General features: G+C 41.3%; 2 protein-coding genes across 7 annotated transcripts in view; one reads left to right on the top strand and one right to left on the bottom strand.

Moving 5' to 3' along the window:
- PREPL (prolyl endopeptidase like) overlaps nucleotides 1-19,295 on the top strand; it is a 33,870-nt gene extending 14,575 nt beyond the window's left edge. For 3 of the 6 annotated variants that reach the window (XR_792445.4, XM_003203902.5, XM_085219353.1), the window contains exon 15: nucleotides 350-1,553. Coding sequence is in view for 5 of the 6 variants with exons in the window: in XM_003203902.5 (XP_003203950.2) it covers nucleotides 350-394 (45 nt within the window). In the remaining variant the exon portion in view is untranslated. Of the gene's footprint in view, nucleotides 1-349; nucleotides 1,554-13,531 lie in introns of those variants that run through there. The other 3 variants (XM_085219354.1, XM_085219351.1, XM_085219355.1) reach the window with 2 other exon arrangements.
- SLC3A1 (solute carrier family 3 member 1) lies at nucleotides 1,124-15,214 on the bottom strand. The gene is made up of 10 exons (XM_085219356.1): nucleotides 14,788-15,214; nucleotides 13,603-13,782; nucleotides 13,126-13,280; nucleotides 12,341-12,466; nucleotides 10,039-10,158; nucleotides 9,210-9,334; nucleotides 8,254-8,452; nucleotides 7,029-7,175; nucleotides 2,515-2,631; nucleotides 1,124-1,699 (listed from the first exon to the last, which is right to left on the bottom strand). The coding sequence occupies exons 1-10, from the start codon at nucleotides 15,212-15,214 to the stop codon at nucleotides 1,259-1,261; spliced, it is 2,037 nt and encodes a 678-aa protein (XP_085075482.1). The 3' UTR covers nucleotides 1,124-1,258.
- Nucleotides 19,296-21,423: the final 2,128 nt, after the last annotated feature.

Below are 21,423 nucleotides of genomic sequence, written 5' to 3'. Positions count from 1 at the left end.
TACGGTGGGCTTGAGCGTTACATGGAACATGAGTTACAATTAAGTTTCAATGTTTTACACTTGATACCAGAGGGTGTGCTGAAAGCAACAGGCTGCCAAGACCTGTCATATTGCTACTCATGTCTCAGACTTGCACAGATTTTATTCCTGTTATTTATTTTACAAATGCTAGCAAATGTTAGTTATTGTGGCACTTATTCCCAAAATGAAGTTTGCCAGGAAAAGGCTTATGTTGTTTTAGGGCAAGGTATTGCTTAGTATCAGTATATAAAAGATTGTAATAGCTGTACAATAACCTTGACAGTTTATAGTGCAAAGAGTTTCATTATTTTGTAATTATTTGCTTTAGGTTGCAAAACACCTTGCTTTTCTGAAAAAAGAACTTCAAGTGTGACCTCCCCAGCATTAAATCAAGCCCTGTAAATAGCTGATAAACACATCAACCACCTGAAGAAGTTCAAGTCAGATTTTCATTTATATGAAAAAGCGTCTTCTCCAGATGTATCGCTGCATTATGGGCACAATCAGACCAGATACACAGGGACAAAATTGGGTTTGGCATCAGTTTATAAAGAACTCAACTAAACTAAATACCTTCCCTACCAAATGGTATAGAAGGAGCCGCTTTCTTATGCAGTTCTGTTCATAAGCAAGCAGTACAGCACTGTACAAGTGGAGCTGTAGTGCAAGACAGCTTGTGCTGAAAGTCTAACGTATACCTAATGTATGAAGACATGAATGTTTTATGAGCAGCCTTCCCCATCTTAAGACCTCTCATCCAAGAGTAAATTCTACATGAGGCAGTAAATCTCCCCCTCAAAGTTGTATTTAATTAAAAAATCTCACTAAATTATTCGAAAACTAATTTCCATTTGTAGGAAAATACTGTTGCTCTTCCTAACTATTCAGTACATTACGCTGTACTACTCATATGGTGGGGCCAAACAGACAACAACAACAAAAAAAAAAGACTCAAGAATAGGAATTCAGAAGTTGTAGAACTCTTTTATCTGATAAGCACGGGAATCTTAAAAATTAGGTGCCTCCAGAAGAAAATACAAAATGAATGCCTAAATTGTAATCACTATTTAAATGACAAAAATTGTATATTACCCAGTACAGATACAAGACAATTTGGTATTAATTTTATTTTTCAAGCTGTTTGTTGTGTACAGAAAGCAAGCCTGAAAAGCCAAAAAGAATTAGCATTTCTCTAAACCAAGCATTTTCTAAGTTAACATGAAAGTTACTCTTGCATTTAGCAGTTCATGTAGAGTAAATTGAAGGCACTGGAATAACAAGCTTTTTCAGACACAAAACAGTTTTCTCGAAAAGCTGCCATATTATGAACAGGCTTTTCTGTTTTATATTCAAGGACCAGACCTTCTCCTGCTTCAGTTTTAATTATTTTGGTATCAACAGCTTTACCAGTATTGCTAAAATTAGTACTTAGTCTTATCACAGCTTGAGATGGGAGGCTTGGAACTATAGTTTTCAGATCTATTGTCGATTCTTGTCCAAAATTGAGAACCATCATAAAGACACTGTCTAACCCATCCAATTCCCTCACGTACACAAAAACATCACTGTCATTCCAGATGGAGCACATCCACCCCCGATGTATGGGTAGCTCACTGTTGCGAAGTAGAGTTAGTTCTCTGTACAAATTCAGGGTTGAGTTGGACTGGATCATCTGAACCTGCAACAGAATCAGCATTGTAGGAGATGGACCTCTCACACCCGTGCCATCTATCAAGAACACATCTCTTAGAATTCTGTTCTAACAATTAATTCTCTTCAAATTTGTCTGCCAATTCCATATCAAAAGTGCTTTTTCTCCTGCACTTCCTTGAGATTTGTACAGTGGCAGAGATTATCCAGTAGGACAGAATTTCCTTGGCACAGATACTACCTTCCAGCTGTCCCTTAGAGTTTTTAGCATTTGTTCTACAGAGAACCACAGCCATTTAAAGCTTGACAGTGAACCTTTTTCATTGAGTCTGATCTACTGAAGTCATAGAATTTATTTCATGTTTGTTGGGGTTTCTTATTCCCCTCCCCCCCCCCCCCCAGTCTTTGCATTATATTTTTGTCTTCAGTATTGGTCAGCAGTGTAGATCAGCAAAATCTGCTTAAGCCACTGCTCAACTACCTTAAAAATTGTATTTATATACATTACAAATAGTCTATGTAAAGTTATTACAAGGAGGGTGCTTTACATACACTGATATAAATGAAAAAGTACTGGATTTCAATTTAATGTTAAAATGATTAAAGGGATGTTAAGTCAAATTGCCGCATCGACATTATCACTGCAGTTGCTCTGTTTAAATGACTACAGCTGAAGCAGACTCTTTGCTGATGCAAGGATTTCTTTTCCTAATCAATTAAGATTCAATGCTTTTCTGTTTTCCCCCCTGGAGTCCATTTTGATTAGTTACACTGCCAAGTCAGAGAAAAATAAATAGATCAGGATACTTTTAAACCATTGTTTTGTCACATGCAAATACCTACTTCAGCATTGACACTTTGGTAGTCAGAGTTGACAGGTACCCAGCTACTGTTGCCTTCAGTAAAACCAGCATTATCGTTGCCATTCCACTGCATAGGGGATTTCGCTGGGAAGGTCACCTAGAAAATAAAGTGGTGTTAGAGCCATTACCAAGCTGTGTATTTTGATTAGCCTGTTAAAAAGTTGGCTCTTAAATAACCCATTCTCAGCTTCCACACAATCACCATTTCAGCATTATTTTCTCTGGTTGATGTTAAGAGTCAGCAAGGAGGATGTAATCCTGATGCAAATCTCAAGAGAAACAGAAGAAAAGAGTAGCTCTGTGGTAATGGAAGAGAACAGACAGTCTAACAGATACAGCACTACTGGCGAAATGTGGAGTTCCAACTAAGCAGTAGTCTCTCCTTGCAACAGATGGTTGGATAAAAGTTGACTGAAAGCAGCTAGAATATTCTCATAAATAACTAGACATGCACTTAGAGAAAGTATGAGAAAATGAGTCCCAAGAAGAAATAACAGCAAGTGAGTAAATGCTATTGAGCATCTGTTCTTCTCTAGTTACCGAACTTTTCACCATAGATCTCTTCAAGCTTGTGTTTGCAAGGAGTATAGCTTGGGGAGGATTACTTGTGCGAGAAAGAAATTTCTCAAGTTCAACAACTGTATGAATAGCAACTTTTAGCTTATTGAAAGGTGTTATGTAAGAAGACTGAAGTTCTGATTTTGAGAGATTCAGAAAAATTATGACAGAGCTTCCTCAATGTTATTTAAGAGCTTGCCAAAAGATCTGACACTTAAATTTAATGACATAAGAGGGCATAAAATATTTTGCACATACTTTGGGTGTTTGTTTCCTATGAAAATTGTTTTTTCATATAAAGGACACTTTTCACTACAATCTGTCAGAATAGCAGCTTGACAAAAGAAATTGTCACTTTGCCTCATGACATTATAAATAACGGGTTTCTCCTTTTAGCATGTTCTGAAAAGCAGGGAAAAAAAAGAATCCTAAGTTTTTAACACTTGTAACACTCCCTTTTATCTTTACCTTTTCATGATTCTTAAAGACTTTCAAATGCTGGGATTGAAAACTATTTCTTGAGCAAATCCTCTCTACCTCATTAATCAGGGATTCTTCCTCTCCGGATTGAACGAAGAGTGGGTTTGCATTGTTACGAAACCCATGAGCCACAGAGTGGCAACTAAATGAGAGAATAGCCTGAGGAGCCAAGGGCAAGCCACTTTGCTGAAGAGCATCTTTCTGTCAGCAGTAATCAATGACAGTAAGATAATGCAGGACACATTTTTTGGTTTCTCAGAGACAAAGTGATTTCCTGTCAGAGACATTTCTTCACAGCTGAATCAGACAAACCTACGGATGTCTCTGTGCTTCTCGAGTGCATCTTTCCCTTTGGTACAAATCTGGACAATAATACTCTCAGTAACATCACCAGAAGCTGCCTCATTCTGTAACAGAATGACAGAATGGCTTGGGTTGGAAGGGATCTCAAGGATCATCAAGTTCCAGCCCCTCTGTGACAGGCAGGGTTTCAAACTGTGAGATCAAGTACTAGATCAGATTGCCCAGGGCCCCATCCAACCTGGCCTTAAACACCTCCAGGGATGGGGCATCCACAAACTCTGGCCAATCTGTTCCAGCACCTCACCACTCTTTCAGTACAAAACTTCCCTCTGACATCTAATCTAAAACTCGTTCCTTTAGTTTTAAACCATTCCCCCTTGCCCTGTCGCTACCTGCCCATGTAAAAAGTTGATTTCCTTCATGGTTGTTAACTCCCTTCAAATACTGGAAGGCCACAATGAGGTCTCCCAGCAGCCTTCTCTTTGTTAGGCTAAACAATCATAGAATCATATAGAATCACAGAATTTCCTGGGTTGAAAAGGACCATAATGATCATCTAGTTTCAACCCCCCTGCTTTGTGCAGGGTCGCCAACCAGACCAGGTTGACCAGGTTGCCCATCAGCCTATCTTTATAGGAGAGGTGTTCCAGCCCTTGGATCATCCTCATCACCCTCTTCTCCAAAAGCTCTTTCCTGTATTTGGGGCCCCAGACTTGGATGCAGTACTCCAGCTGGGGCCTCATGAGGGCAGAGTAAAGGGGGGAGTCACCTCCCTCACCCTGCTGGCCACCCCTTTTGATGAAGTCCAGGATACTATTGGCCTTCTTTGCTACAAGCGCACACTGCTGGCTCATGTTAAGTTTTTCATCAACCAGGACTGTAAGTCCTTCTCAGCGGGGCTACTCTCAAGGAATTCTCCCAGCTTGTATACATATTTGAGGTTACCTCTACCCAAGTGCAAAACCTTGAATTTTGCTTTGTTGAACCTCTTTAAGTTCACAAGGGCCCACCTCTTGAGTTTATCAGGTTCCTCGGATGGCATCCCTTTCTTCTGCTGTATCAACTGCATCGCTCAGTTTGGTGTCATCAGCAAACTTGCTGAGGGTGCACTCAATCCCATCATCTATGTCACTGATAAAGATGTTAATAAGTACTGGTCCCAAGAGGAACCCATGGGTGGGTCACCACTCATTACCAGTCTCCGCCTGGACATTGAGTTGTTGACCACAACCTTCTGGCTGCAACCTTCCAACCTTATCCACTGAATAGTCCGGCATTCAACACTATCTCTCTCCAATTTAGAGATAAGGATGTGGTGGGGGACCATGTCAAAGGCCTTACAGAAGTCCAGGTAGATGACATCAGTTATCTTCAGTTTGATCCACCACTGCCATCACTCCATCATAGAAGGCTACCAGATTGGTTAGGCACGATCTTCCCTTGGGGAAGCCATGCTGGCTGTCTCAGAACACCCACTCGTTCCTCTTGTGTTCCTTAATGTGTCTTCCAGAAGGATCTGTTCCATGATTTTCCCAAGCACAGAGGTGAGGCTTACCAACCTGTAGTTCCCTGAGTCTTCCTTCCTCCCTTTCCTGTAAATGGGAATGATGTTTCCCTTTTTCCAGTCCCTGTGAACTTTGCATGACAGCCACAACTTTTCAGATACTATATAGAGTGGCTCAACAACCATATCAGCCAGCTCCCTTAAGACCCTGGGATGCATGCCTTCTGGCCTCATGGATTTGTACACATTCAGTCCCATCTGAGTTGGTCTCAGATTTGCTCAGTCCTTACAGTGGGAGAGATTTTGCTCCCCCAGTTCCCAGCTCTATGTGAGAATCCTGGCTGCTAGTGAAGACTGAGGCAAAGAACTCAGAGTATCTCAGTCTTCTCCATATCTGTTGTAGCCCATTCTCCGTTATCATTTAGTAAAGGAGTTATGCTCTCTTTGGCCTGTCTCTTCTGACCTATGCAGAATCCCTTCTTGTTGTTTCTAACATCCCTTGCCAAGTTCAGTCCTGTCTGTGCCTCTGGTTGGTCTGTCCAGTACTTGAACCAGAAAGTTTTATTGTCAATGCACACCAGGAGTCTCCTGGATCACTTACAGTTCATCATGTTGTAACAGAGGCTTTCCACACTGAGAACTGCATCTGCCTTAGGACCATATTCTCAAGGTGCTCAAATATAGCCAGAAGATGCAGATCTGGGCTATTCCCTTTTGGGCATGATCTTTTCCAATCATGCAGGCGTATCTCCAGCAAAGAGACAACAGTAGTCAGGTGCAATCATAGAAGAAACAAGAAATCACATGCACAACTGAAAGTCAAGCAAGTCAGCACAGTGTGAAAGACACAGCACTTTGTTTTAATCCCTTGACTTTGATTAAGTTCTGAACAAACTATAAGGAAACAAACATCCTTGAAACTATTACTTGTAACTATGAACAAATAAGTTACATGCGTGGTCTGCAGGCTCGGCTACCTAGCTTTGGATCTGAAATCCAAAAACAAAAATAGAGACCCTGCATGACAAGGAAAAACCACTTCTACCAGTAAGTGCTAAGCAGTGCCTGGTGTGCTCACACGCCTCTTTTTGGAGACTCCTTCTTCTGAGTTTGTGCACTTCAGAGAGGGCTATGGCTTTGACAGGTGCCTTTTTATAGCAAGAAAAAGCAGTTTCCAGGAGACAAAGGCTTTAGCTATGCTTCCATGAACTCTGAATTCCTTTAAAAATCAGCCAGGAAATAATGGACTTTGAATAAAGTACTGTGGGAGGAAGGAGACATGGACCCTGTTCTTCCTGCCTTAGGCAACTGCACACCTATCAGAGCCACTGGCCTAGGCCTGACACTGGCAACTGCTATGCCTTCTGCTGAAGCAAAGCAAGGCCACCACAGAACAGGCTAGTCTCATCCAGCTGAGGGCAGAAAACGGACCAGGACGGTAACCTAGCAGCTCTGGAAGGTGCCAGAGCCTTGGTTCTGGTTTCAAGCCTGGCCATTTCTGCATCCTGTATAACAGCTTTGCAATGAAGAACATAGTACCATACCTAAACATTGAGAAAGACTGGATTTGGTTGATCTTGTATTTTCAAATATTCCATTAATCAGAACTAAATAACAACAGGATCAGAATTTATATACTTCTCACTTACATTTGCTGATACAGCGTTCTCCATGCCTATTTCTTCACCATAGTAAGTTATAGGAGTACCAGGGAGGGTTAGCAGCAGCATGTTTATAACTTTGACATACTCATTCCCAAACCGAGATGAAATCCGAGCAGTGTTCGGGCTTCCGACCTCAAGAAAACATCATTCCATTAAAAAGACATAAAATTCTATGCATATGTGAAACTGGTCTAAGACAAAAACCATCTGGAGTGAAGTTCCGTTCAAGGCACCAAAATAAAGGAAAAAATTATTTAAATTCACATTATCTCCACCAGGCTAAGAGAGGATCCCAGCCTGTTGTTCCTTTGTCAGGTGACACACACCAAAAATCACTGTCCAGTTGAGCAGCTCAGTATGTTTCAAGTGTACTGGCCAAACACATGCACATCCCAATTGCACAATTACATTAGTAATTATCTCAAAAGAGGTAAATGACAGGAGACCATCTCATACCAAGAAAAGGGCCTTACAGTGGCCCCCAGCATTGACAGCTGCAGTAGGTTACTTTCTCCCATTTCCAGATCTACAAGGAGGATCTTTTTTCTTTCTTCTTTTTTTTTTTTAAATGCCAGTGCACATTTTTGCCCAAAATATTTTAGAACGTAGGTGGTAGAAGTAAGGGGAGATGACAAATCAGCCCAAGACTTCGTTAATTCCCCCAGTTACGGCTCCTTTCTCACTGCCATACAAAGATGGTGTTTGTTTTGTGGCGACTTTTATATGGGGTTGTGAGAAGCTGGCAGCCCCGCAAGAGAAATTCCCAAAGGTGAGCATGCTGAAGCATGGGACTGAAACCAAAGAGATCTGTATGTAGGAAGGGATGTGAAACAAGTGGCTGCAACTCCATTTGGTCTGTATATGAGCTTGTTTTCTTTCTGAAAGCACAACAGCTGAAAGCTTTTTCTAAATATTAACTTGGACATTTTGCCTCCTCTCACAGAGAGGATGCCTCGAAGGTACAAAACTGCATTCCTGAGGACCACATTTGATACCCAAACAGAACTGCTCCCACACTGCGATTGTAGAAATGATCAGAGGCCGTAGTTTCAGTGCTTTGCCTATGGCTCATCTCTTTCATATCCCAAACATAGTTCACAGCAAAAACCTGCACAGCTAGTCCCACTGAAATCCATGTGTGCGGAGGTTCCATCACCTTATCAACTACAGGAAAAAGCCTTTCCCATAACAGCAAGTCCAGAACTCTTACCATCCAGTTTGCCCATTTTCCTTCAGGCATGTTTTTCATCCACACGTTGACAGCTTCAGAAACACTGGTGCCAGATAGATTTTTCATGTTAATTAGGTGGAAATTGAATGGGAAGTCTGCTTCTTGGACAAAAGTTGTTCCATAATACATCATTGTTCCCTCTATGTCTTCATTTTCATCACTGTCAGAACCCATAAATCTACAAAGAAGTAAACAAGGAGATTTTTTTTGTCTCATCGCTGATTTATACAGAGCTGAAGAAAGCTAGGAACAGTATTCAACATACTTAGAAAATAATACAGGATTAAGAATTACATCTGCCTCCCTCCTCCTCATAAAAAAAAAACAACCAACAACAAACATACGGAGATATCTGTAGTTTGTAAAGCAGATAACCAGATAGCTGGAAAGCTGTTTCTTTGCATAATTTTTAAACTGCAGGAGTAATTGAGTATTGGCACAGGCTGCCCAGATGGGCTTGTAGTTTCCATCCTCAAAAGCCATCTGGGAATGATCCTGAGCAGTCGGCTCTGGATGTCCTCCCTGCTTGAGCAGGGGTTGGAGCAGGTGGCCTCCAGAGGTACTTGACAGCCTCAGCTATGCTGCGATTCTGACAATCTCTGATCACGTATCCAATCTGAACCATATTGTTAATACCATACAAGGGATCGGGCTCATGGGCTTTGATTACAGTTGTGCCACAATGAGTGATTACACAGTCTGCCTACTTGTTACAGATACAGTCCACAGATACAATACAGCTACCAGAGCCAACTTACTGCACATTTTTTTTCCTGTGCACTTTGGGAAAGAGTATAGCCTACTGTAGCACTTGAGGACAAAAACCTTACATGGCATATCGTGTTATAAATTTAAAAAAGACAAAAAACATTTGATTGCTATGAAGATGGAGACGAAAAGAGAGAAAGAAATTCCCTAGCCATGACAATGACTACCTGTATCGGCCAGGCTCACTGCTGTATTGATCCATGGTTTGGCGGAAGCTACGGATGATATCATGCATACCAACTTGCGTGGTTGTGTAGTCGTGGTAGAGCTCGGAATAGGCTGTGATGCTCTCCTTAAAGACAAAGCAGTGTTATTAGTCCAATATTTTAGAATTCAAAACTCTCCAAATTCTTCCTGAGACAATCCACCAACCCAAGCAAAGTTTTAAACTGAAATAAGTTTAGCATACCAGTGCATTGCTGTGGTAACAACATTGTATTTGTAGAACTGATAAGTTCTGAAATCATCAACACAGCAGATCAGCTATCATCACCAGGCTCACTACTTCAACAAAAGCCAGTAGTCCAAGTAACAGGATGCATATATGCCTCTGAATACGCCTCACTCTAGTATATTGCCAACAATTGTTTGTTTTAGTGCAAAGTAGTATGTGTTAAGAGTCTGCAATAGAATCCCAAGTGAGCCAGAGTGCTCAGCTCACCTCTTGTAATGGGCTCCTCCAAGACAACCAATGAAATATCAGAATTCACAAGCCTGGTCTTTTTAGGAAAAAAAATTGCAAAGTCAAAACAGTTTAAACAAAACTAGAAGCAACTGTCTGCACAGAAATACAGTGGGTGTATGGACAATTCTCACCCACAGCACTCCTGCTCAACCCTTCCTTGTATGCACTGCTTAAGCAACAAGTCCAGGAACCACCTTCCAAGGAACGCAACTGATTCAGCACTTCTAAAGCCATAATTAAAACCCCAAAGCATAAAAACAGTCTCTTGCACCCATGGAAAATACAGGAGAAAAAGCCAAAATATACATTACAGGATTCTGAGACTTGTTCACTTGTGGCTCATCTCGTAGATGTGTGGCTTCTAGAAGAAATTTAACAGCAACAAAACTAAATCCATCGACTCCTTTGCCAAGCCAAAATTTGATAACATCCTAGGACAAAGAGAAGAGTTGAGAATTCCAAGCGAGCCCATCTCATTCAAAATGATACATACTTAAAGAGAAAACCCATTAGTAGACATTAACATATGATTTATTTTTGAATTTGTACTTCTAATTTTACTTGAAGTGAAAGTGAATCCTGTCGAGTTAGAACTGTTATCTAAATAGGTGATGTTCCATTATTTCTTCTGGTATTAAAAAAAAAAAAAAAAAGTACTGGTCTGCAACTTCTCTCATAATTCACAAGTCCAGGGCCAGAACGTGCCTAAGGGCCTTCTCATCACTTCTATCAGAAGAGCTCGGATCAGGTTAAGCACTATTGCTGGAGAACACCATCTTGCTGCACACAGATAGAGCATATTGATTCAAACGTGAGTGTTATTCTGCACAGACCTCATACCACCGATTTTCATTTCATACAATAGAGCTCTTAGAATATTTGTTCTCTTTTACTTGACAGATGGGAATTTTTCTATTTTATTTTCAGGCTTATTTGTTGATTTGCAGGAACACCAAAATTATTATCCAAGTTAACTGCTATAGATTTACAATTTCACTACCAAACGTAGAGGTTAGTCACTATTAGCTAAACTATTTCTACTTCAGTAGTTATTATATTATCACAGTTCTAATTACTCTATTTTTCACAAACAGCTCTGAAGTTCAATCTCTCTTGAATGCTTACACAAACTACTCCTTTAGTACAGAAACTGTTTTCTCACCTCAATACAAAAAAACTTTGTTGTTTAAAAATGTATGAAATACACTTGCCAGAATAGAACTACTTCTCATTCAAGCTTACAGATTTTTGTTTGGCAAATACCAGGTACTGACTTTGTACTGAGAATGATTACTTCTACTTAAGACAGAAAGCCACACCAGCCCCTGGTTGCTAAAAGGTTTACTGCTCCCCCATGTCCAGGAACTAAACCAAAAGCAATAGTGTTCTGCAGAGGAGCTGAAGCTTCCTCCTCACTCACACAGTCCTAACATGAAACAGGATTCTGAATTCAATTACTAAAGTATTACTTCATAACATGCCAAAGCAATTAATTGTATTCATTAAGCATTTATCTAAAGTGAGTATTATCAGACTAAACTTACTAGTCTTCACTTAATTTCTTCTCAAAGAAATGCAGCATCTATTTGCTACTTTAGCTTCAGTAGCATATCAATTAAAAAAAAAAGAAAAATTGCCATGGCCATTGAAAAGCACAGGCAGTAGCAGGAAGAGCGAAGAGTGTGAAGATGTGGTGCTAAGGGGAGCATCAAGAAAAGTTACTGGTGGAGTTGGTCAAGGATCAGTCTTGAGAGCAGTCTCATTTCATGCTTCGATTAACAAACACAAGTAAGTTGTGTTTTGTTCCTTCACATGCTTGCAACACCCACAGTGAGGAGAAACAAAGACAGCCTGGGAGACGATTGCACCAGAATTGGGCAGGCAGGAAAACTACCACAGAAAGACACCAAAATTCAGTATCACAGCAGAAAAAAAAAACAAACAAGGGTTACATCAAAACAACTGAGGTAGCTGTACTACCACCTGGCAGGGTATAGCAAAGATAAGGGAAAAAAAAGGAAAAACACAGTTGTCATACTCCTCAGGTTCAGGCCTGCTTCCAATATTTTAGCAAATTCAGCCTCATCTACTGGGAGACATACTGCAGACAAGCATGACACAGCTCTTCCATGGTGAAACATTCTTGGTTGTACATCTGTCTCTCTACCCACACATAAAGCCACCAGAGGTGCAGACAGACTGAAACTCACAAATTCCTCCTTATCCACAAGCCCCAGCATTCCTCGCATTTCAGATCAGCATTGCCTCATCGCCATGAAAATGCAAATACCTCTGCTAAAACAAGGTGTTACCCCCTTAGGGCTGGCTAATAAACAGCTCCTTGTATCAACAGAGATTAAAGCTTCTCTCAGCTTGGGTGATTCAGCTGTACTCCAGCACCAGTGACACTTGGCTGTCCATGTCAATCCTTTCATCAGATCTTGTCCTCCATATTGGAAGCATCAGAAGATGAAACTTGAATATTGCTTACAAACTTAATGTTTGTCTACACACTTTTCTGTTTCAATCATTTTAATGTACTCTAATCTTCAAATTACTTTCAATTAAACTGTAAATTTGTGCTATTGGTGCAGCAGCAAATCATACACTTACATGGATTTCTTGTTGAACGGCAAGGTTGCGGAAATTTAAGTCCGGCTGTTCTTTCCCAAACTGATGAAAATAACACTGCTTCCTCACATCATCGTACTGCCAGCTGGAATTCCCATAGACACTCACCTGTTCAAATAAGGATAAGAAAAATCATCAGAACTCTCAAATGAACATTTAGTCACTGAATCACAGAATGGTAGGGGTTGGAAGGGACCTCTAGAGATCATCGAGACCAACCCCCCTGCCAAAGCAGGTTCCCTACACCAGGTCGCACAGGTAGTAGCCACACGTATAACACAAAACGTGATGCATTACAAGCATACAACAAGGTACAAAATGCCTCATCGATGCAATAAATAGAGTTGATTTTAATGTTTTGTTTCTCATTTCCTTCTCCTGTTAGCTGTTCCTTCTTTCGGTCACACTTTTGCCACATGTATTTCTCATGTTCAATACTGTTTCATTCTTCTAAGTAGACTTTTGCTGGGAATTACTATAAATAGAGAGGGAAACATAGGTAGGACCATTTTTTATTTTTTATTTTTTTTAGAATTAGGACCTCAGCTGCTCCTCACACACCTTACCCTGCAGATCTTGATCATCCTCACAGCCCTCCCTTGGATGCTGTCTAATAGCTTTACATCCTCCTTACGTAGTGGCACCCAACCCCTGCTCCCAGTGCTGGAGGCCATGGCCCCGTGTCCACAGGACAATTGTGTTCCAGGTGCTTACCTGGCAACCTGCAATCCAGCGGGTGATTTACGAGCGTCCCTGCCCACACTCACCCAGTTGTTGGGAGCAGTGATGGCCGCCCCTGCCTGCGCGCAGTCCTGCCAGATGTAGTAATCTGTGTACTTCCCAGTGCGATTGCGACTGAGCTGAAACCAATGGTGCTTGTCACTGGTGTGGTTTGGTATCAAATCCATTATTACCTTTAATCCTAAAACACACACGTTTGTTAATCAAGTCTTTTATGGTAAGGATCACATTTTTATTTATTTATTTTTAAAATGAAATCCTGAACGTTTTGGGACTGGCAAAGCTATCTTCCATTCAGCCCAACAGCCACAAGGGGAACCATGTGGGCAAGGATTTGGTTTAAGGCACGCACGCCACCAACCAAAGACACAACTGCAGGAAGGAAATGTATGCTCCCTCTCAATCTTGTAATTGTTTTTCTGCTTTCTCCAGAAAATGACAAGGCACACCTGTATCATAACAGCAAACATCCTTTTAACAGAGCTACTTTGATCAGAGCTTACCTCGATCGTGTATGGATGCAAGAAGATCCTCAAAATCACGCATTGATCCAAACATGGGATCAATATCGTAGAAGTCTTCGGCTCCATAGCCAGAGTCTTTTAAGGGGGACTTGTAGAAAGATGTGATCCAGATGGTTTTTATATTTAAATGCGTGATATGGTCCAGCTTTTCTTGGATACCTATTAAAAGGAAAAGGGCATCATGTGATTACAAAAGACAAAAAAGGTTTTGTTAAATTAAGTTTACTGCAGGATCTCAAAGATGGAACAAAGATCTCCTTGCTATATAACCACTCCCAGTTTTCACCAATCTCAGATAGCATAGCAACCTTGCAATTTCTTCAGGAACAGCAGGAGACCACAGAATGGAAACCATTCAAAGCCACTTCTTTAGGGAAAAAGGAAAATAATAATCATTTAAAAAACAGACTGAAGACCACTATTCCGCAGTATTAAAATACTCACAATTTCATGCAATGTATTTAACATTCACTTCTGAAAACAAACACTTGTGTTTTATTGAAATATAGCCACATCATTACTTTCTGGTTTCAAAGTCAATCAATCCTTTGACCACCCAAAGGGAAGTACAGTTTTAATGCATCTCAGTTTTTCCTTCTGTTGGGAAGTCTCCCACAATTTGCTACAGCTAGTGCTTTTTGTCTAGAAATTTTTCAGATGCTATGGGGCTAAGACATTCATTTTAGAAACACAGCTAATAATACCTGAGCAGGTACACTTTCTTAATAAGATCTCAGAAACACCCAGACCATAAAGAAAACAAGAAGGAACACTTTGCTCCACTCTCACTTTGTCAGTTTGATTCTTCTGACTTCTCAGGGGGATGCAGCCAAACCAGTGTGACAAAGTGTCCAGCACCCATCCTCCCATCTGACCATAGTTTTGCAGAGATGTTTTCCCATAATGGCAGTTATGTTCCTGTTTGCTCTCAGCTCCACCTCCAAGAGCTTGATCTAACTCCAGGCATAGGATAACTTGAGCAAGAAGCTTCTGATGATATCTAATAATCAGCAATGTGGCTCACCAGCCAGTGGTTATTACGACAGCTGTCATGCCCCACTCTCAAATCTGCATCTTTTTCTGCTCAACTATAAGGTACTTTTAAAATTATTTTTATGCACATACCTAACATACAGACAACAGCTGCCCTGCTTAGTTACATACCTTTCAGATCACCATTCCCATCCATGTTGCTGTCCTTATAAGAACGAGGGTAGACCTGGTAGATAGGACCATCTTGCCACCAGTGGAGGCACTTTGGGGACAGAGCAATGATGGCAATCGTGGCAGACACAAGCAGGACGGCAGCAGCGATGATGAGCCAGAAGAGAATCTCCCTGGTGACCCTGTACCGGGCTTGGCTGGAGAACTTCAGCAGGACCTCCTTCGGCATTCCTGCATAGGGCTGCAGAGCTGGCTCTGCTACAGCTACTGGGCTCATGTCAACAGCACACGTTTTTGGTATTTCATCTTGGCTGCTGGTGTCGGTCTCCCTGTCATCAAAAGCCTCATTTTGAACAAACCCATTGTTCTCCACACCTCCTTTCTCACTCAGCTCCATCGGTAAGCTCTTCGCCTCCTCGTCAACCATTTCACTTCGTGCCTCTCCTCCTAGGGACACTCAACAGCGAGCCAGCATACCTTTGTTCCGTGGAATGAGAAGCAGCACAATTAGCATCTGGCTTTATAAACAACCCTGACCAACTGGTCAAAGTTCACAAGAGACAGAAAGGGCAAAGTGCTCCCGCTCTTCTGCATAACAGGTATCTTCAGCGAGATAACACTGCAAGAAAGCAGTTTCCCACAGTGGCAGGCCTGTTTCTGGGGTTAACTGCTAAGTAACGTTTACTGCTGCTCTCTTCAACATCATAAATTTCTCTTCCGTAATGTGCAACTTCGCAAACTGATCCTGGTCTTTCTCCCCTCATGCAATCTCAGCACTAATGAATAATGCAAAGACTGACTGAGAACAAGGTGTTGGCAGCTTCAACAGCACAAATTCAATAGGAAAAAGAGATCCAACGCCTGCTGTGCTTGGTTTCTCACTGCCCATGGTAAGCACCTCAGCAGCAACAGCGTTGATAAGACACACACTTCAATGAGCAGCACCTTACAGGTTTGCTGCACCCAGAGCTCTCCCAGTCCAGGCACAATCCAGCTCTGCACAGGCACAAGTGGCACCTCTGTACAGTACAACATAGCCACAAAACTTAGAATCAGTGAGTCATTAAGGTTGGAAAAGATATCTAAGATCTCCTATCATCAGTATTTCCCCACTAAATCACATCCCCTACTATCACACCTACATGTTTCTTGAACGCCTCCAGGGATGGTGACTCTATCACCTTCCTTGGGCATCCTGTGCCAGTCCTGACCACTCTGAGAAGTTTCTCCTAATATCCAATCCAAACCTCCCTTGGAGCAACCTGAGGACACTCCCTCTCATCCTATTGCCTTACCACCTAAGGAGCTGCTGGGGTAAGTTGTGGTCACTTACCGTTGCCTAGGATGCAGATTCCTTTTCAGCTTACCAGCATCTAACGCTAATTAAAGGAACTCACCCCCTGCTGCTTGTTCCCGCCTTGCTTTGCCCCTGCCCTATGGCAGGTAAGCTATCAGGTGGCTGAGGAGCAAACCACACTGGGGAATGGATTTAGCACAATGCAAAAACCGTTTTCCTCATTAAAGATCTCCATTCCTAAGCTGCTCACTCACCACAGGATCGCATGGGTGCTCCTCCCAGCTCAGCGCAGTGGGACAGGGACAGGCTGTGGGCAGTGTACATGGCACAGCATTTGGCCAAGCAGCTTCTCAGTCAACTCACACGTGTGATGTCTCACATTCATTTCAGCATGTTTCTGTCCACCCCTGTATAGCAAATCCTCTTATTTCCATTTTGTGGAGTAGAAAAAGCAAGGCACGTGGCAGTTAGGTCTCAAATCACAGATCTGTGTGCGTGCTCCAACAATCAAACACAGGAAGAGAATTCAAGTTCTCTTAATGGCTTACCTGAGGTCAAAGATCAGATATCCTCAGTTCACCCAAGTGGTGCGCTGCCACCCGAAGCGCAGTTGAAATTCAGTTTTGAAGTTTCTCAGCCATCTCTCTCAAAGCCAGTAAAAAATATAATGTTGATAATTGCCTGCACAGATGCGTGTCTGATCTAAAGATACAGGGTGTTACCTTCAGCATGCGTACTTCTTGCAGCTGATAAAGGCCAACTCAGTAAGTCAGAAGAAACTGGAAGTCATATCACTGCATTCTGACTTGCAGTTTTCTTCCCTTAATTCAAACATTTTTCAGGTGCACAACTGCAAGTGTTCACTCCATAAACCCTGCCTCTTGTGAACTCTTTCTTCAAAATAGCATCTGTTGTCCTAATGCAATTCCTAAATCATACTAAATGTTTCCTACTACCTTAAGTAGGACAGATTGTGCCTTAAGTGCCAAGTGTGCCCTGAAAACAGGAGGATTATTCTGCTGGAGCAGATGAAACCATGCACAAACTCTGGGCTGTCTACAGATGGAACCTGTGTGGACTACTTCAACCTCCCCATGGTTGCCGGGCACATAAAAAAAAACAAACAGGGGAGGGGAGTATTTTAAGATTAATGTAGAAGATAAACCATGCTGGGAACAAGCAGCTGTCTTGGTGAACATCTCAGCTCTCTCCACATCTTTGTTCTTGCAAGCAAATAGTTGGCATAGGCAGCTGGTACTGCTTTGTAGCACAACAAATGCTATATACTAACCACGTATAAAACGACACAGGTGTTTATATGCCTATTTTTTTCCCCCTCTTCACCTTGATGAGTTGCTCATCGTAAAACTATTTGATAAAGGGAAAGCATAAACTTCATCTTGACAGAGAGATCACCTGCCATTTCCACTGAGGTTTAACTTTTTAAGATGTACTTTATGTACACAGCATTATACTTCTGGTTTGCTCTCAAGTGGTTCTGAAAGCGGTTTCTCCCTGAGAGATTTCAGAGTTGAGCAGCAGCAAGCAGCCAATGCAACCATGCTCACAAAACCCATTGAAAAGCATTAAAGAGTACAGAAAACACTTCATACTCTGTTTACCTCAGCGTTAGATAGGGAAACAAAACCAACCCGCATGTAGGCAGTAATAGCTGCTATCTCCACACAGATTGCCATGGTTATTTCTATAAGATGGAGGGGTTAATTTCCCAAGTATTCCTTATATGTAATTATTTTGATGCATGGGCTGACTAAGGAGTCTGCAGTTTGATGCTGTACAAATGCCAAATAGCTTGCTGGTTACCCAATACCACACATATTGATCGTACAAAGAGGTGATTAAGCACCCTAATGTGCTAAGTGTAGGAAGATATTTATTTCTAAAGAGTTCTCCTGCTTAATGCTTTTTCATTAAACGTTTTGTCACCTCTAAAACTGGTCTGACATAATGCACTTTGCTTCTAAATATAGCCTTATTATTTACAGAACGCAGGCCAACCTCACACCCATGCAAAAAGGCAAACACTACAGCCGACAACATTTCCTCAGCGGCTCTCACAAGACCAATGAATCATCTGACCTTTACAGCTGCCTCTCACCCGGCATTAAGAAAATCTTCCCTTGACAAAGAGAGCACACATCAGGAGAGATAGCAACTTTCAGGGAGTTTCAGGGGATACCAACTTTCAAGGAGTTTCAGAAGTTCCTGCTGACCCCAGAGTGCTGGCCCTGAGCGACCTCAGCTATCCTCACACAGCATGGGCTCTGCTGCTTCTCACAGTGCTGCCATTTCCCCACATGGTGATGTGGTGATAGAACAAGGGGAAACGGCTTCAATTCTAAGAGGGTAGATTTAGGTTGGATATAAGGAAAAAGTCTTTTACAGTGAGGGTGGTGAGGCACTGGAACAGGCTGCTCAGAGATGTGTTTGACGCCCCCAGCCTGGAGACTTCAAGGCAAGGTTGGATCCAGTCCTGGGCAACTTGATCCAGCTGTGGTGTCCCTGTTCATTGCAGGGGACTTGGACTAGATGGCTTTTAAAGGTCCCTTCCACCTTAGAAGTTTTACATACTAGAGATGCTGAATTTCCACAAACTCTTCCTTCTGTCCCTTTGGTCAATGTCTCATCAGCTAGCTGATGTACGCTTCATTAAGTAAGCAACACAAGAAAGAATCTAAAAAATACATATATATTATGAAAAAATAAGCAGGAAAAGGTAGGAGCTGTTCAAGTCCTTCCCTTCTTTCTCAGTTGTCAGAAGAGCAATCACCCAGCAGAGCCCTTTCTGTTGTTAATGTACAATGTTGTCTTTCTGTCCAGTTCACAGAGCAGCACTTGAAATATGGTATCTACCCCTAAGAAGAACTGCTGCAATTACTCACACAGCTGGATACATATTTTTTTTCCCCACAAAAAGTTGAGCAGGAAGTTAAATAAGTGTCATCTCTTCAGCAACAGTATGATATGTGCTGAATGTTTCTAAGATAAGGATGAGTGGCAATGAGTAGTATGTACTCAACCTAAAATTTGTTACACAGCACTATGAAAAAGGTGTTCATGACCAGGAGACTGAAAAGCCGTGGTAAAACACCACACTTCTCACCCAGCTCGCACATTGTTTGCTCTATCAGAGTATTTCCTACAACTGCCTCTTGCCAGAATAAAAACAGATTTAGGAGCACTAGAAAAAGTATTTTGTTTTTATTACTGTGTTCACATTCCCTGCTCCCAGAGCTGAAGCAATATAGCCTCAAATGCACCGGAAAAAATTTATTTGCTTTACATGCCCAGGCCAAAATCTTTACTGCACCATTAAGTTTAGATGTGCTCACAAACTGAAGATTATCACTGGATAAGGGACAAAAAAAATAAAATCTCAGAGAGCGTTCTCCAGTTTTCCTAACAAGAACAAATCTTGTACGTTTGCCCATAACAAAATGATTGTTCACAGAACTAATAAAAGTAAGCCCCATTTGGTCCTTTTCTTACATAATTTGGCATAGCAATTTTTATAAACAATACTTATTTTTGAAAGTCTCTCTTAACTATCCAACAGAATCCCAACATTGCCTGAAAATGCCACAGAAGTCAGTATTTATGTTTACAGACAAGACGGACTTCCGAGAACTTGAGGAGGGCACTTACAAACGTGATTGTTTCCAGTTTTGTTAAGGTCAAAAGCAGGATCCTTGCAATCCCAAAAGTTACTACGAGGCTACAATGTAGCCTCGACTTCTCTATAACTCACCTTAAACTTCAGAAGCCTGAGAGAACAGAAAACCAGGCTATCGGGACTTGGCACAATAGGTGAGAAAACACCACCACATTTCAATTAGACACAGAAAGCATTCAGACTGCATTCTCTTTCCTTAATCAGTAAGTTACTTTCACAGAAAGGTTATCAAATTGACGGAGAAGGGCTCTTCCTCCAGAAAACTATCCTTGTGACTTTAGGATAAGGAAAAAGCAAGTATTCAACAGTGCCAAACAAAGTTCTCAGTAATACCAACTAGTCTTTAAATCCAGGCATCCCCGCAGAGAAGAACTTTACAGAAAAATAAAGTATCTAAGAGAACATCACCTTTCAGATGTGAAGAAAGAAGCTCAGCAGCACAGATTACAAATGTAAACGAAGTCCATGAGGGATGTGAGAGATGACCACATGCAAACAACTGAACACAAAAGGGACTTGGTCACGCTACAATGTGGAAGTTACTTGTCTTTTGGTTGACAGCAAAGCAGCCACAGGGTAGGGGAATCTAAGTCAGTATAAGCAAAGCAAAGCTAAATCAGACCTGTACATCAACAACCAACATAAAAGCATGACAAGATTAAACTGTCAAATGGACAGAAGTGTTATAAAAGATGCTTAAGATGCCATGCACAGTTTCAACTGCATGAGCTAGCTCCATACTTACGTGCACGTACCGCAACCGTTCAGTGACCTGCTTACTTGGGTGCGATCTTGCCAAAGTGCATTCATCTCTGGGAGCACCCCGTGCAATTGTTCACTTGCACCAATTGCATTCTCTCTCTCCAACTTGAAGTTTCAATTTAGAGCCAAAAAGCAACATGTTTGCAGTAGACAATCCTTAAATCTAAAATGTTGCTGTTTACATCAACAAAACTTGGATTTGTTGGAAGATCAGAAAGTTGCTTAGCAGGTTTTTTGTTTGTTTGTCTTGTTTTGTTTTGCATGAACCTCAGCAATAACTTGGGTTACTTTTGCTTCAGCTTTTGTTTGCAATACTCAAGTAGCATACTGATACATTTACTCAAAGCACAATTTTCTAGAACCAAAGTGAAAACTGGGAATATCTTCACTCAGTTCCTTGAAATTTTGTCATCCTTTACACCAACTTCGTGCAGAACCACACAGCATCTGACCAGTTTCATGGCTTATGGTTACATTTGCCATGGAACAAATTAAATATACATACACACACACAGATTTCTATGTGTTTGGATAGAAAATATCTATTAACATTCAGCAGCATTACAAATCCTTACAGAAGAAAGAAGCCTTGTAAAGCTAGGTTCTTGGACTGTGATGTGCTCAAAAATTGACATCTATTTCAAATGTACTTCGTTTCTTTTTTACTCCATCTAAATAACAGCATAATTCATATAGGCAGCATAAAAAGCACAGATATTTTGGTTGAGTCCCACAACAGTTTGCACACAGGCTTAGAAAAAACATATGAAGATTCATTCGAGTTTGTACTTACTCTCCTGTAAAAACCTGCTGAGGTCAAGATTACAACACTTGCATTTGCATTTACTTCTTTATTCCCTATTCCATTTAACATGTTAATGAT

This window comes from Meleagris gallopavo, chromosome 2 (assembly GCF_905368555.1).
Source record: "Meleagris gallopavo chromosome 2, MGAL_WU_HG_1.1, whole genome shotgun sequence".
Taxonomy (NCBI): Eukaryota; Metazoa; Chordata; class Aves; order Galliformes; family Phasianidae; genus Meleagris; species Meleagris gallopavo.
The sequence above is the reverse complement of the archived record's forward strand: the minus strand, read 5'-3'. Positions and strand labels throughout refer to the sequence as shown.